The 16,688-nt window shown below is 38.0% G+C and overlaps 1 protein-coding gene across 3 annotated transcripts in view; it reads right to left on the reverse strand.

Moving 5' to 3' along the window:
• Positions 1–5,487: 5,487 nt before the first annotated feature.
• lmo1 (LIM domain only 1) overlaps positions 5,488–16,688 on the reverse strand; it is a 30,342-nt gene continuing 19,141 nt past the window's right edge. For all 3 annotated transcript variants that reach the window (XM_051899071.1, XM_051899073.1, XM_051899072.1), the window contains 3 exons: positions 15,566–15,779; positions 7,851–7,976; positions 5,488–6,057 (listed from right to left, as the gene is read on the reverse strand). In XM_051899071.1, coding sequence (XP_051755031.1) covers positions 5,952–6,057; positions 7,851–7,976; positions 15,566–15,779 — 446 coding nt within the window. In that variant the 3' untranslated portion in view covers positions 5,488–5,951. The remainder of the gene's footprint in view (positions 6,058–7,850; positions 7,977–15,565; positions 15,780–16,688) is intronic.

Here is a 16,688-nt window from a genome sequence, read left to right on the forward strand (position 1 = left end):
GGTGCACAAGCAGGTCAGCTTGCTATACAGCGTATGTTATCAAGCTAACATATTGTACAATGAAGTACGAAGTCTCAGTCTGACCACTTTTAATAACTTATGTCTTTGATGTAGAATGCCTTCCTCATTTTTTGATCCCTTAAAACTTGACATAACTGAGCATATCAGGAACTAATGTGTAGGTTGGGGGGGGGGAAATAAAATTCTTTATTTTATAGATTATATATGTAGATGAAGGGACAACATATGATGAATCTGTTCTATTTCTGGGTATATATATATAATATATAACCCAGCATGGGAAATCATATATAATATAATATAATATAATATAATATAATATACAGTCAAACCAAAATTTATTCAGACACCTTGAACATTTCATTCATTAATACAGTTTATTCACTATAGTTAAAAAAAAAAAAAAGGTAATAAAATATGACAAGATCTCAGAGTAAAACTGTGTCAGAAAAAAATAATCTTAATTATGTCAAATAACACTTAAGCAAAACATGGTCAGGTCAAAGTGAATAATTTTTGGTTCCAAATTTTTATCAGTTTTACTGGTAGTCCACTGTATGAAGAATTTTTGGGTATAATATGTCAAAGTTTACTTTATTTTGCTATCCTCATTTACATAAATGAACTATAGTGTCCTGCACCCACTAGTAAAAATATATCAAAAATATCAAAAATGTCTGAATAATTTTTGGTTTGACTGTGCTACTGTAAACCTGTTACTTGGCGGTTAAGTTTTCTAAAAAGTTGTATTATCATACAGTTTATGGTGAAAATCTGTATTTTATTTTGCAAGACAAAACATGCACTTTTACAGTAAAGCATTGTTTTTATGCTTGTAAAAATATATAATTTTTCTTTATAATTTATGGTGAAAAACTGTGAAAGGACATTCCCTGAAGTCCCTTCGTGAAGCATCACATTTGATTTAAATTGAATTATTATTTTTTTCTTGATTTTGTTTTATGTATGTGGGTTTTTTTTCTGTTACGTTTTATAGTTTAATTATTTTTATTTTTGTGTTGTCCGGAAAGGCCACTTATCAAGAACTCTCTGCTCTGTTTTACAAGTTTTATTATTATGGTGATTAGTATATAGATACAAAGAAGATTTTAGTAGTTGTATATAGTTATAGTGTATAGTAGTTTATATAATAACATCAGTTAATGATACTCTAAACAATAAAAGCACCATATTTTTGTACAGTGAAATTTCTGGCATGCACAGCTGCCCTTTTTTACCATATATTTATGTGCACCATGAAAGCTATAAACACTGCGTAGAAGTATATTTGCTTAAACAACCCGCTTAGACCAGTATGATTTCCCATGCTATACTAGTTGGTTTGGACCACCATTCAAATGCAGTGTATTGCAGTTTTTTCCTGCCCAGGGAAATGCACTGTAGCACAGACAAGGCACCTGTAGTTTTAATTACACACACCTCACCTTTAAATCACCAGTAAGTACATGTGCAGTCGTGTGTGTGCCTGTGCGTGTGAGGTAATGCTGCAGCTGGGGATGATACGTGTGTGTGTGTGTCTGTGAGGTTGTGTATGTGGTCTTTTCCCTCATTATTTTTCTAGAAAATGAGCAATCAGGCATCTTGCACAGAGCCTGATTGTCTCCCTCTGTAAATCAATCCAGGAGCTGCAATTAAAAGGTACTCTTATGTGGTGTAATTGCTGTCTCGCTAATCCTTTATTTGCACACCTGCCGGTAAGTCTGAATTTTTAATGAATTTCTAATTAATGCACATTGTACACTTGATTTATTTGTTAGCAAATGATGTGGCTGGTCTGCTTTCCCTACTGGAGCTGTGTTTTAATGAAAGCCTTCCGTCATCCACAGTATGGATACTTTCTCCACATTTTAGGTGAAAATGTGCACATGAATGTCTGGCCTAAAGGTCAAAACCCACATGTTGTCCATGTGTGGTTATAAACGTCTCGCCGATGCAGGTGGGGAGAAACATTAAAAGTTTATGGTGATTTTGCAATTGTTTGGGCGCCTTTATTCCTTGACTTGATGGCCTGTTATATTCACATGCACTCAGTGTGTGTGCACCTGTGAAAACAAGCAGTTTTACCACTGTTGCACTGATTACAGAAATGAGTCTTTTTGTTTAGCTTGATGTTTGTTTTCGTATAATTTCGGGCTTTGTGGTAGCATTGTTTGAAATTACCTTATGGGCTTAGGCCCTGTTTACACCTGGTATTATAAAGATGTGTTTTGGTCAATCGGATCACAAGTGTACGAAGGAGTAAACGAGGTCTAATACGTTTTGAACCTGTCCACTTTCGACCACTTCCAGAGGTAGTCGAAAACGCATTCGACCGGAATGCTTTTGTAGTGTAGATGCTCATGTTGTCGAATGTGTTCGAACAGCCACAAAAGGCCGTCTACTCTCCGCCTACTGACCTAATGCGTAAACATTATGGGAAGCGCGCTAGCCAGACGGGATTTAAACGTTGTCAGCTGAAGATGAAAAACGTACCAAGCACAGTGTTCTCTCTGTTCTAACACTGTTCTAACTCTGTTCTGGTCTTGCGGCTATCAGAGCAGAAACAAAAGCTGGGGCTCTCTGTATGTTTTTCCGTCGTCTCCGGGCACATTCATATGTAAATTGTGCGAGCTTAGTTTGTACATTAGATCGAATGATATGAAAAAAAAAATTGTCTACTTGTGATCCAATTGACCTAAACACATCTTAATACCAGGTGAAAACCTGTGTGGCTAAACTAAGACCCTGTTTACATCTGGTATAAAAGGGTTAGTTCACCTAAAAATGAAAATTTTGTCATTTATTACTCACCCTCATGTCGTTCTACACCCGTAAGACCTTCGTTCAACACAAATTAAGATATTTTTTATGAAATCTGATGGCTCAGTGAGGCCTCTATTGCCAGCAAGATCATTTCCTTTTTCAATGCCCAGAAAGCTACTAAAGACATATTTAAAACAGTTCATGTGAGTACAGTGGTTCAACCTTAATATTATAAAGCGACGAGAATACTTTTTGTGCGGCAAAAAAAAAAGACTTTTCAACAATATCTAGTGATGACCGATTTCAAAATACTGCTTCAAAGCTTTATGAATCTATTGTTTCGAATCATTGGTTTGGAGCGCGTATCAAACTGCCAAAGTCACGTGAACTATTGAAATTTCGAAACACTTATGACGTTACAAAGCCTCGTTTACTGAAATCACGTGACTTTGGCGCTCTGAACCACTGATTCGAAACGAGATTCGTAAAGCTTTGAAGCTTCATGAAACAGTGTTTTGAAATCGCCCATCACTAGATATTATTGAAAAGTTATTTTATTATATTTTTTTGCCGCACAAAAAGTATTCTCGTCACTTTATAATATTAAGGGTGAACCACTGTACTCACATGAACTGTTTTAAAAATGTCTTTAGTAGCTTTCTGGGCATTGAAAAAGGAAATGATCTTGCTGGCACCAGAGACCTCACTGAGCTCTCGGATTTCATAAAAAATATCTTATTGTGTTTCGAAGATGAACGAAGGTCTTACGGGTGTAGAACGACATGAGGGTGAGTAATAAATGACATAATTTTCATTTTTGGGTGAACTAACCCTTTATGATGTGTATTGGTGATCGGATCACAAGTAGATGAGGGAGATACATACCCGTTTACATCTGGTGTTTTAATCCACCTCTTTTGTCCACTTTCATCCACTTCTGGCCTGATTTCTTTGAGGGGAGGGACTATGGTTAGGTAAATGTATGGATTTTTTTAAGTTTGTTCGATCTAATAGACAAAATAAGCTTGCACAATTTACATATGAATGTGTCCGGAGAGCAGCAGCTTTCGTTTCTGCTCTGATAGCCGCAAGACCTCACCGAACGTGGTGAGTGCGTGTTAGAAATCAGGAATGGTGAGAGAACAATGTGCTTGGTAAGATTTTCATCTTTCAACGAAACTTGGGTCTTCAGCCGACTGAGTTTAAATCCCATCTGGCTAGTTTGCTTCCCATAATGTTTACAAATTAGGTCAGTAGGCGAAGAGTAGGCAGTCTTTGGTGGCTGTTTGAACACATCCGACCATATGAGCATCTACACTATGAAAGCAATCCAGTCGAATGTGTTTGCGACTACCTCTGGAAGTGGTCGAAAGTGGACAAGCGTAAAACGTTTTAGACACCGTTTACACCTGTATTTAGCTTCGTAGACTTGTAATCTAATCAAATAAAAAAAGAATCTTAATATCAGGTGTAAACAGCCACAGATACACACATTTTTGGAAAAAAAAAAAAAAACTATAATATGAGCGTTTACGCAGCAAGTAAGAATATAATAAGAAACAATATAATAATGTCTTCGCAGATATTATACGTGCGCCTTAAAAATTGACATTTTGTAGTTCACATTTTTTCCCCCTACATTAGACAGCCTTTATAACAAAAACATTTCAGTTTTAAGTTTATGTTTGTACTTTTTTTAATTACTTTGTGCTCTTTTAAGTCTGAAGTTTTCAAAGCACTCTGGGAAACTGGGAGAAGTTTTCCGTATGAATAGCATGAAAGGCTCCATTTAGCAAAATTATACCGGAGAGTCTGCTTTAAGTATTGGACATCTGTAAATGAAATTTCAATATGCTGTAAGACCCCAACTGATACCCTTCCCATTTCTTACCCACAATGAATGAAACTAATTGCTTTAAATGGCAGATCCTCGGTGAAGCAGCTCTCCTGTGGTTCAGAGCTCATAGAAACAAGAATTACCACCAACAGATGAAAATCAAAAGTAATGGGACAGAAGATTGTGTCACCTCAGTCGCAATCCTTTAATTGCACTTCTTTTGTTCATGAAAGCCATTCGGAAATGCAGCGCTTTTGAGAGAGCAGTTTAACGCTCACAATGCCTCAAAAAGACTGAAAAACCCAAGGTGGCACGATAAATTGCGCTGTATGTGTTGCGTACAAATACCATGCTGTTATTTTTCTCCAGACAACAGTTCATTATGAGGCCTTGAGATATTTTCATAGAGTTGTAACATGAACCCAAAAGGTAATTTGATCAAGACTTGAGTCACCAATGGTAAGTATAAGATTTAGTTTAATAAGTGAGTGTTTGAAAAACAGGAAAATTGTTGACTCAAACTCAGAATCAGACACTCTGCATGACCAGACTTGACCGATGTAGCGGTACTCAATGTCATGTTATTACGACAACAACAACAAGTTTTTGAATTAATTTGCTTTATTCGAAATAAGACCGTATTTAATTCATCTGAAAACAACTTGTCTTAGTCCATCAGCAATTAAAATATGCTGTTATGCCATTCTGTATATAAAATTGTCATAATTTATTATTTCTTTGTAGTAGTCTGATAAACGTTTTTGAAGCTTTAGCCATTTTAAGAGAGTTCAATAATTACATTTGTTGATACATGGGCCAGCCTCTTCAAACTTTGGCATTGGGATCAGAAAACAAACTCAACTATGAACATTTAAGAATCTGTTTAATTCACACTGGTAATAAAATTGCATTACAGTTTCATAAAATAAATGTTCCAGTTTATATATACAGAAAACCGACTGTACATACCCTCAGAGAAGCATTAGAAGAACAAGAGAATGAGAAATAGAAAGAGAGAGAGTGAGAGTGAGAAAGAGCTGGAGACCAAAACAGAAAAACATCACAAAAACCATACAGGCATTACAGTGCTCAGCTAAGCAGGCACAACTGTACATCAAAACGTGTAACTGCTCAGTGTTGGGGACAGGAAGGGCCAAAAAGTAGTACATTTACAATAGAGTCCTCAGGGACCAATAGGGCTTTTACTGTAAAAAGTATTGCAGGCAAGCAGACCGATGCTCTTCTCTCTGAGTGCAGCAGAACATCCGTCGCACAGAAGCGCGTGTTTGTGTGTGGGGACCGAGAGCTGCCGCTGCCATCGTTTGATTGGCTATTGAACTTGTGTCTCAAAGCTCCCGTTGAGCTGCCCCTCCTCATAGTCCATCTGACACAGAATCATGTTGTTTTTTAGGAAAAACTTGTCACCCACACAAAACCTAAAGAAAAAAATAAACACATAGGTTAACATACAAATTTATTTGGCTTATTCACATCAAGTCCACAACAGATTTTAAAATCAACTCCTTCACACCAAGTCTGAAATATTGTACTATGTTGAACTTTTATTTTTATTCTGCAGCTAGGTTGTTCTTGTCGTTTCATTTATATTTGGGATAACAAATCATTTGGGTCTCTCAGGAAATAATGATGATTCAGAATCAGACTCAATACTTTTGTGAATTTTTTGGTCAGACTTGAACAGACCTTGACACTGAAACACTACGGTTTAGTTGGAGAACATTCAGAATCAAATAAATGGCAGGAAGAGGAATTTACTGACTTGTATTTCAAAGAAAATTTTGATAATGGTTTCTGGGAAATAAAGCTTAGCTTTTATCTAAATGTTAATCTAAGTGTTTTATCTTTAATTTAATATTTTTTTTATGTTTTTTGGTATAGGTAATAGTGTAAATAAACATGCAGTGGACCGTCTTTGTCATCAGTGGCATCAAGAATGCTACTGTTTCTGTGATGGCTTCAAAGTCTCCTGTGATGTAGCAATAAGGTGCAGCTTTAACTAAATGTTTTTAAAACCAGCAGTTTTTTTTTTTTTTTTTTTTCAAAGCAGGACAAGGCTGGCATCCAATGAAAGCATGCCACCATTTCTTTTCATTGGCAGGAAAAAAAAAAAAAAAAAACGCACCAGTTTCCAAGGAAACCCCACTGCCGCCCCCCCCCCATGTTGGGGATGCTTGCCAAAGTATAAATTGTTAGCCTCTAAAAACTTCCCATGAAATTTCATGCCAATTAAAGAGAAAATCATTCCATGTGTGCACTGCATTTTTACATTACCAAGTTTGCATATGAAAGCCATGAATGTTGTATGGACAATAGAGCGGCCATGATGAAAGCGTTGCCAGTGATGTTCTCTTATCAATCAGTGCCACACCAATATTTTGCGTTGCTAAAGGAATAAAGCGGGGGAATAGAACTGTGCTCCTCGTATGCCATACTTCAGCGTTGGGGCTTTACTCACCAAACTCTCCTGGTTCTCACCAAATACGCCACTTGACATTTTATTCCTTATTCCTACCAGATGCTTTGTTTTGTTTGATTCATCCAACATCTAGATCTTTTAGAGGAGCATAATCAGTTACAACATAGCTGAAAAATATTGTATTTGCGGCATCAGTTCTGAAATGAAGTTTGAGCTTGTTTGTATTTACTGTAGTATTCAATAAGTGCAGCGTGTGAATGCAGCAGCTTTTGGGAATGACACAAAAGTCTTTTTTAGAAGTAGGTCACACACTAGAACATTTAAGACACTGTCACACTCCTATGCTCCCCAGGAATGTTTGGAAGGATGATCCTTGAAAAGTTCATTCGTCCAGCCGCTTAATTCCCTCGGCGAGACACATAGTGGTGACGTGCTCAGCTTGGCTGTGTATTGAGTAAGAGCTTTCTGTCTGACTGTGTTCAATAAGGCGTTCACAGTTTGATCAGGCTTGGTATTGGTCTGCCAACGGTATCTCCACTGAAGCGCTGGTTAATTTCACTCAACTCGAGCTTATAATCCCGCTTCTGGTCACAAATACAAACCAGGACAAAAAAAAAAAAAAAAACGTAGGTTTGAGACGAAAACGCAGGGCTACAGGCCAACTGGAGTGTGTAAAGTCGCAATGCTAGAAGTCATTAATTAATTTGTGTGTGAGCTAATAAGTTCTTCTGCATTTCTAGATAGAAAGAAAGACAATCTTGTAGGCTTGTTGCGATCTCTTTCTCTGCTTACCTCTGGTTACAAAGCTGACAGGCAAAACAGTCCAAATGGTAAACATTATCTCTGGCCCTCATAACCATTTCAAAGGCTGGGATCAGTTTACTGCAGGCTGCACAGTTCCCCGTTGTACCAAAGAGCCTGTGAGAGAAAACACAAAAAGCAGATTTACTCACTTATACCTTTCTTAGCCTTTACGAAATCGTGCAACAAACCAAAAAAGGCAAGAAAACAACTGAAGAAGTGGGAGGGAGAAGAAAAAAGAAAAAAAAAAGAAAAAAAAAAAAGCATTGGACATCTAATGCGATACGTGAATCCAGCTTGGCACACATTAGGTATTTTTTTGTTAATGAGGGTACAAACCTAGATGTTAATTCTTAGCTAATGATCTAATTAAAATGATCACATGGTTCTAATCCCCTTCTTCAAAGAGTTTTTGCCTAGCACACTGCAAAAGCAATGAAAACAGGTCTGAGGCGAGCAATTGAACTGCTCAAAGTTTTTTTCCCCCTCTCTTTTAAATCCGGAGTAACTAATGAGACTTTGCTCAGACCAAAGCCAGCTGGATTTTACACAAGAGGCTAAATACTATAATGTAGTCAAAAGTTCAAAAGATTCCCCTTACAAGGATACTGCCCCTATCCTCCGTACCTCTCCTCTCATTCTCCCTATTTCTCTGTGACCTGCTAAAAACAGAGTGAGATGTAGAGAGAGTGTTGGTGTGGTGTGTAACCTTGGAGAGGTAAGTAGATGCCCACTGGAGCACAGAAAGGGACACAAAACTCACATTTCTCCGCTGTTTGTTTAAGCTTATTAGATGGGATGCAAACCACCAAGGTCACAAACAGAACAAGGCATCGAGGCAGATCACTTTCTTCCACTACACCCGCCGTTGGATTTACATTTTCATTTTCAAAGCCCTTGCTCCAATGTTTAATTTGGAGATTCGGAGTCAGAGATATAGATGTACATTTTGCAGAACAGGGGTGCTATGCACACACGAAGAGCAAACGGAGAAGAACAGGGGGAGGAAAAGGGGAAAAATAAGGCAGGATCAGGATGAGGCAGTATGCTAAACATTCTAAAGTTAAGGACTTGGTTGGAAAGGGAAGGAAACAGAACAAAGTTGCTGCGAGTCCATATTAGTCTCTCTCGACTGCTTGCCCTGCGTCACCGCTAGCATCTATCCAGCAGACCCTGCTGTTAATTAGAGCAACAGACCCGAGCAGAGAGGAGTCTTGTGGTGGGAGAGGGCATGTTGTTATATCAGATAGGCGAGGTGTTAAAAAGAGCCATTGTTAGATTGGGTTACTGCTCCAGTAAAATGTGTTTATGTGGAACTCTGACACTCTGAGGAGGCCGTGCAACCCCAGCGAGGTGTTGCCTCACAAAAGAGTTCAGCTTATTAAAATAATGGTTCGACTGCAGCTCTGTTCCAAGGTCAGCGCAGAATATGCAAGAAACTAACTAATAATTGCATATATACTGCTTATACTTTACATTTTACAGTCATACTTTACATTAGTGTCTGTTACACATTACACATAATCATAGTAAGTGTATTTATTGTACAATTTGCTCAAAAAAAAAAAAAAAAAAATTGTTATCCATGTTTTTTTGTATGTCTAGTGCATCACTGTAATAAGAAAACTAATGTATTCCAAATTATTTTTTATTGATAAGGCTGGGTATCGATACAAATGCCTTGATTCTGAAATTTTGATTCACAAGCTTAATTATGATTCTTATTCATTTGAGTATATTTCAGTTAAAATGTGCATTTTGCTGACATACAACAGAATATAACTTGAATGTCAGAATTGAATGTCAGAACACTTGGCTAATGTAAATTATTCAAGGCGTTATTCAAACAAAATTAGTCAAAAAGAAAACAAAAATCAAGAGTCTTTTTGTATGTATCAGCATCAGGAAATTATTTGCAGAAATTAAGCAGACGACTTTAAGTTTGCTTGTTGTTTATTTACCTACTTGTTTACTCATTTAAATTTACTTAATTTTATTATAATGAGGAAAAAATGCGCACAAAATGTGAATCATCATCGTTTTGCGAGCAATTGTTTATAAAGATAAATGCCATGTCGCAATATTTAAAATAATTTCATTTTAAACCATGAAGGCGAGCCAGTGGATATCACACAAGATATCACACTACAGAAACTGAAAGTAAAAACTGAACAAGCTTTTGGCATCTGATGCTGCATTAACGGCACATATTCTCTTAGAGACGATGAGAGATGAATCAAATTTATTTTCATAGTGAAAAAAATATTAAAAGTATTTTCGAGAATCGAGAAGTGAAGTAAAAAATGAAGTATACCCGGGCCTTAAATGCTCCAAATGGTAGCGGAGCTGATGGCACGCATCGGGAAACTCCATGACTACAATAAATCGTAGTCGCCCATGCCAGTCATGCTGTATGTTTTTGATCCAGTAAAAGAACTGGCTCATTAGAGTCATTTGTTCATGAATTAGGTTACGAATTGGACTACACTGAACTACTTGCATGTTTGTTTTTGTGTGTAGCCTGTGAGGACAACTCAATAGAAAGTCTTTCCTTGCCATTATTTTGCAGTATTTATTGCATCACATTGATTCAGACTGTGAATGCACACAACTCAGGTGAAATATTTATTTTGCTGTGGTGCTGAAGATTCATTATTAAAATAAATAATGTGATTAATTGGAAAATCTATATTTTTTACACAGCCCTATGTATTGGTATTTCATGCTTGGTAAAAATCACCTTTTTGACAAAGATAGAGCTGTCCAAGAATTGTCTTTTCATGAGGGCCTTTGGCAGCATATTAAAGAGACTATGCCAAATAATTTGCCACAGCATTTGACAGGACAACCCTTAATGGTGAGAATGCCAGTTGTAGTTGGCTGAGATCTACCAGTCATTCTTCGATCTTGGCAAGTTCTCGAATGGCGGGCCACATAATCCTAATGTTTGCAGACACACAAACATGGTCAGAGGCAGAGGGAAGGATTAAGGTATCTGTCTGAAGGACCGTGTTCTCTAAAAGGGAATAGAACACAGATTGTGGTCGAACACATTTCAAATGTCATGCCTTAATGCTGGAGCAAGTAACTGGAGTTGGGAGTTCAATGTTGTGTTATCCTGGCTTGGTACTGAAAAGGTGGTCAGAGTCCCTGGGGACCCTGAACAATTTCTTATGGCTCATGTCCATCATGTTGCACAGTAGAGGGTGTTACAGATCACATCACAAGACCCATTTTCCCTTCTTTTCTAAATCAGGTCACAGAAAGCACATGGATGGCAGTTTGAGAGGGTTGTCACTGACTTGTGAAAATTCAGGGACCTCTTGATGGTTTAAGAGCACAACAGTCTTCTTAAAAGAGAAGGGACTCCTCTCTCTTTCTCACACACACACACCCAGTGACAGATAACCAGGGTTCTGCAAAGAAATCTGCGGTGGTTTAATTGCAGGTTTTTGCAGCACTATGATGGCCCGGCTCAAAATGGAGACTTTACTGGTGGTTAATTTAAGTGGATTAGGAGGTTACAGAAACTCATTTGGAAGGTCACCAGCAAACTTTGAATACAATGGCTTGGATTTTCAGGCAATATAATTCAAGATAAAGTGAAACCATTTTATCAGCAAGGCCATTTAATGTGTTATTCCAAGCAAAATGTACTCAAGAACTTCCAGGCCTAAAACGTCTATTATGCATAATGTTTGCTATATGAATTACCATTTGTAACCAAACTTTTTAATTGTTTCCTTGAAAACAAAGCAGTCTATTCAATAACAGATAGTGGTGATAAGATTAATGAGCACTCAACTCAATGTAGCATTCCTTTAATGTAATCATAGCCTTGAAAAACTAAAAATCTTACAGTCCCCAGCATGCCAAATCCACTGAATAGGGAGACAAATTCATAAGACAATAAAGGAAAGGAGAACAGAGCTTTTCCCTTCATAATCTTGTTTGTGTTTAACTAAACTTTAGTATTAAAGCTGAAAGCCTTTGCTCATTGTTCTCTATGATTCCCCGTGGCTCTGTGTAGACAGGTGTTTCTCTTCTGGTGTTTCTTCATAACTCCTCTGAAGCCGGCATCAGCTTCCTTCCCTTTAATGTCTCTCTGTGATTAGACTTCAGCTGTTCTAGTCCTTTACTTGCGTTCAAAGAGACTGTAGTTCAATACTGTACGTGTGAATTTGCACAAGTTCTGAATACAGTGGGGTTCAAAAGTGTGAGACCACAATAAGATCTGAGATTTTCACTATATAAAAAAAGCTGAATCTATATACACACACAAATATACACACACAAAAGCATTTTTATGTAAAAGATTGACAAATAACTGAAATTGTTTATTTTACAGTAACCATTATCTTAAATTGTAATACTGATAATATCATTTGTGATTGAAACCGATGCATTTTCACTACTGATCTCAGACTTTTGGACCCCACTGTAGGTTTTTTTTTCTTTTCTTACAGACAGGGGTCACTGTATTGTGTGTTTAGGCGTAGTAGTTAATCTTCAAAGTGAGATATGGTTGACATTGGGATTGTGTTTCCACTCAAACAATAAGACCGATGTCTCTTTTTACCTCAGGAATAGCCGTGCTTGCACAGTAGACTATTTTAACATCAAAATGCACTGAATGATTGCTGAGACTTATCTCTGCCCTTTAATCATACTCTCATGCTGTGCCATCATTAGGAGGGGGTGTAATCTACTTTATATTTCAATTAAAAGCACCCTTCTTTGATTAGTAAATGACTGATGTGTCACCCGTAATATAATGCAATGGTTCAGATATAAAAAATAATTTCAGGTCTGGGGTGAGCGCAGTCAAACACAGAGGCAGTCTTGCTCTCTGGTCATGAGGTCAGAGGATTCTTGACCCAAGCAAAACAGATTAATCTATTTCTGTGCGCTGTAATGAAAGAGTATGGCCTGAAAGCTTATAAATCCCACGTTTCCGTCATGCGTAAGGAGACGGTCAAATGCAATACAGTAGCTTGAGCTAGTTTGTGCAGTGGTGGGGCTGTGTTTTTTCATAGGGTGGGGGTTCATTATGGCTCTACAGTACTCCTGAAGGACAAAACGCAGAAGGAGCGCAGCTCATAATTAATGTGCGCATGGCAGGGCTCCAAAAAACCCAACCGAAAATAAAAGAAATGCGTTTGATCCACCCGCCTGTCTTTAATGAAGTGCCTCCCTGTATGGGAGGCTAATTCTGGGTGAGATTTCAGCTTCATTACTGAAGGCAAGCGGGCTGATTCTCCAGCAGTGCGCTGGAGGTGAAGTTTAGGTGGGACGCCCTGTGTGGAGTCTCAATCACTCGCATTCAAAGCGAATGCACCACTGCTGCCTCACTCTGTCTGCACGGAGAGGGATACTACTTAATTTGTTCCTTAATAGAATTCATATCCAGCATCTCCAGGCATTAAGTAGCACACATTTGTCACAGGCTGAAGAGCAGATGAGTGGGCTAGATTTCATTAGGACATCAGAGCCAGTACAGTGGCAACAGGAAGCTTGTTTTTGCACTTTCTCCCTCCTCTACACTGTTAAAAAAAAAAAAAAAAAAAAAAAAAAAATCCTAATTTTATGGAAAATAACTCAATTTTTTACAGTATTTTTCTGTAATTTTAAATTATGTTTAAAACTATGTAAAATTATAAACAATATCTGTAAATTAACAACTTGACTTATTTTACAGATTATATCATTAATGACAAATTACAGTAATTCTCATTTTTTAATACGGTAAAATTACTGTATTTATACAGTATTTTTTTTCTGTTTTCTTAAATTGCATACAAATTCATGTAAAATTACATGAATAATCTTAAACATGTAGCTCACTATATTAATGGGGGATACCCATACTAACAATTTAACGTTCTTTGTAATTTTAAAGTAAATCTTACTGGTTTTATACTTAGCTGTATTTTTAAACTCTGTATAGCAAACTAAATATCAAACAATGCATAGTCTGTTTTTAAAGTGTACAAAGCTGCACTGCTTTCCAGGTTTAAACTTTCAGGCCTTTGCCCACAAACAAGTTGATCCAAATTGTGAATAAAGATGAGAAAAGCATACTTTTATTCTACCAAACAAAAGCGTAACTGCCAAAATTTTGGTATTTAGATTTTTATACCATTCATTTCATTACCTCACATGCTCAAGTGTACCTATTGGGTACTTTGTCAGGCTACTCTTACAGTATTGTAACAGTTGTGACTGGATGTGAAAATTGAGTAATGGCCAATGTTAATTTTTTAGACGTTTTTTGTTTTATCCATAGTTTTTGGACTTTGATTAAAATATCTTTCAAACTTAGTCAATATTTTGTCTTGTTTCATTTACTTGACAACATACATTGCATTTAGTTTCCATCTAATTTTAGTCTAAAATAATATTTTAGTTGACGAGTGAAATATGAATCCAAATATTCAAAGATTTTATACATTATATTAAATTAAAGATAACTTCACAAAATCGTGTTTGTGAAGTAACATACAGTATGTGTACAATATTGTGAATTTGTTTATGCTTTATTTATTGTCCGTTTTAGGTGTGTTTGACATTTTTCTGGTGCATTACAGAAAAGCATATTCAGAATACAAGTTACATGCTAGTTAGAATTTGTAAGTTATACAAATTCACTTATATAATTCACTTGTGTATTCATTACATTTTGTGCATTTTGAGTATATCTGATTAATATATACATGATGTGTTTGGGTACCAGCATTCATTCACTGTTCAGCTTCAGCTCATGCTGCTCAAGTGGCTCAATCATTATTCTACATTATTCTTTCTAAATTTTTCTGTTTAAAAACTATTGTTAATTTTTTCATGCTTTGATTGTTTTGACCCTGTTGATGTTCTTTGAAAGGCAAAATATCTTCTTTTGTATTCTACAGAAAAAAAAGTAAGTTGTACCGGTTTGGAACTACATGAGAGTGTGTAAATTATGATTTTTTGTTGTTGTTTTTTTTGGGTGAACTATCCCTTTAACACTGGTAATGACGACAATGCTGAACTGCATGTCTTAGTAAGAAGGGCCCAACCAGTGGGGGCTCTTTGGGGAGAGCAGCTTGGGGATAAATGACTAGATCTGGTAGGGAGACCCCAGGGACTGGGATTTAACGCCCAGGAAATAATCATGTTTAATTTAGCAAGCAGATGGCTCAGAGATAGGAGGCAAAACAGATCCTTAGACCTGCGGTTCTGCCACTCAGCTGCCTGGGGTGAGCTGAAAGTCCATACATGCACTCATATGCAGCAGTTTATCACTTAACTTAGAAAATGGGCGACATCACATTCATGTAAACATGCAAAACCTCACCCAGCTAAACATAAACAGTCACTACAAGATGCCACTCTAAGCTATTTGCTCACTTGCACAACTGGGATTTAATTGGAACACACAGAGTCTGGGTCGGTACACTGCGATGAAGAAAGAACAAGCACTTAATCTTCTGTAACAGCCTCAAAGAAAACATAATTTACAAGCTAAAAAAAAAAAAAATGTATCTTCTAACCCCACAAGTTAGCAGATAAATGCAACAGGAGAGAGACAGAGGACGGCCAGAAATGAGACAGGCAGGGTGGCAATCATCGGCTGTTAGATGAGGGTGTACTTTTCTGAATGTCATGTAGCCTGAGGTGTAACAAGCCCTTTCTGCTTTGGCAGCACTTTGACTGGAGCGTGTTCTTACCTCAGGTAGTCCCTGCGACAGAGGATGAGATTGGCTTTGGTGTAGAGGGTGGAGCCCACCTCCCCCAGGCGGCAGTCGCAGCAGGCACATTTCAGGCAGTCTTCGTGCCAGTATTTGTCCAGTGCCTTGAGCAGGTAGCGGTCTTTAATCTTGCGGTTGCAGCCGGCGCATCCCTTCTGTTTTCCTTTGGGCTGGACGGAGAGCATCGGCACACCTGTGGCGATAGGGAGACAAACACAGAGAGTGTTGTGATTTACTGTCTGGTTAAACCGGTGACTTTTCATGTTCCGTGCTCTTTGATAAGGGTGGCGACATCGCCGAAGCTCGGGCCGATGTTTTATATGCATTAGCCAAGGACGCTCTTCCGCGCAGACAGGCGCATGGGTCACTTTGGACTGCATTCATCCGTCACTGCCCCCGCTCAGAAGAACAGATGTTATTTTTGGCAAGTGACATACACCGTTTAATTGGGGCTTGAATGCATCTCTATGTTGGGATGCCCCAGGACCATCTCTATTTAGATAGCTGACAGAGGTATTTATGTTGTTTGGAAGATTAGCCGTGGCCCTATTTCATCAGTATGAGAACTGTTGGCCATGCTAAAAGCCTCCCGTGGGCTTTGTTTGGTATAGATCAACATTAACCTTTTAGAGCACTGTTGACCGCAAGAAGGCTGCTCTCAGCTTCCAGTGAGATACGGTATGGCCTAAGTGCCTTCCAAACACGCGCACACACACGCGCCACAGCCCAATCTCCTTTTACACTCACGACCAGTGAAGAGTAACCAAACAGGCTAAATCGCCGCGCTGTCATGTAGCCTCCCCCTTTAAGCATGCCTTTTAGCCTCCTAAAGGACAAATAAAGTCCATTTAATAACTGCACTAAACACTAATAGTCTATCTGCGGTCTGACATTTGTGTGTGGACTAAAAGCCGCCCCCGGGCCAGAGCTGGTAACACTGGCACTCGGCACCCCTCTGCCAGCACTAACAGGTCTGCCACAGCTGAAAGCGCAGGACAACAGCTCTTAAGACACTCTCTCCCACACTGAGCTATTGATCCGTCTAATAGAACGCGCAGCTAAACCGGCACTCTCCCTCTCTCTATACCTCTCTTTTGCTCTC

This window comes from Ctenopharyngodon idella, chromosome 7, assembly GCF_019924925.1.
Source record: "Ctenopharyngodon idella isolate HZGC_01 chromosome 7, HZGC01, whole genome shotgun sequence".
Lineage (NCBI taxonomy): Eukaryota > Metazoa > Chordata > Actinopteri > Cypriniformes > Xenocyprididae > Ctenopharyngodon > Ctenopharyngodon idella.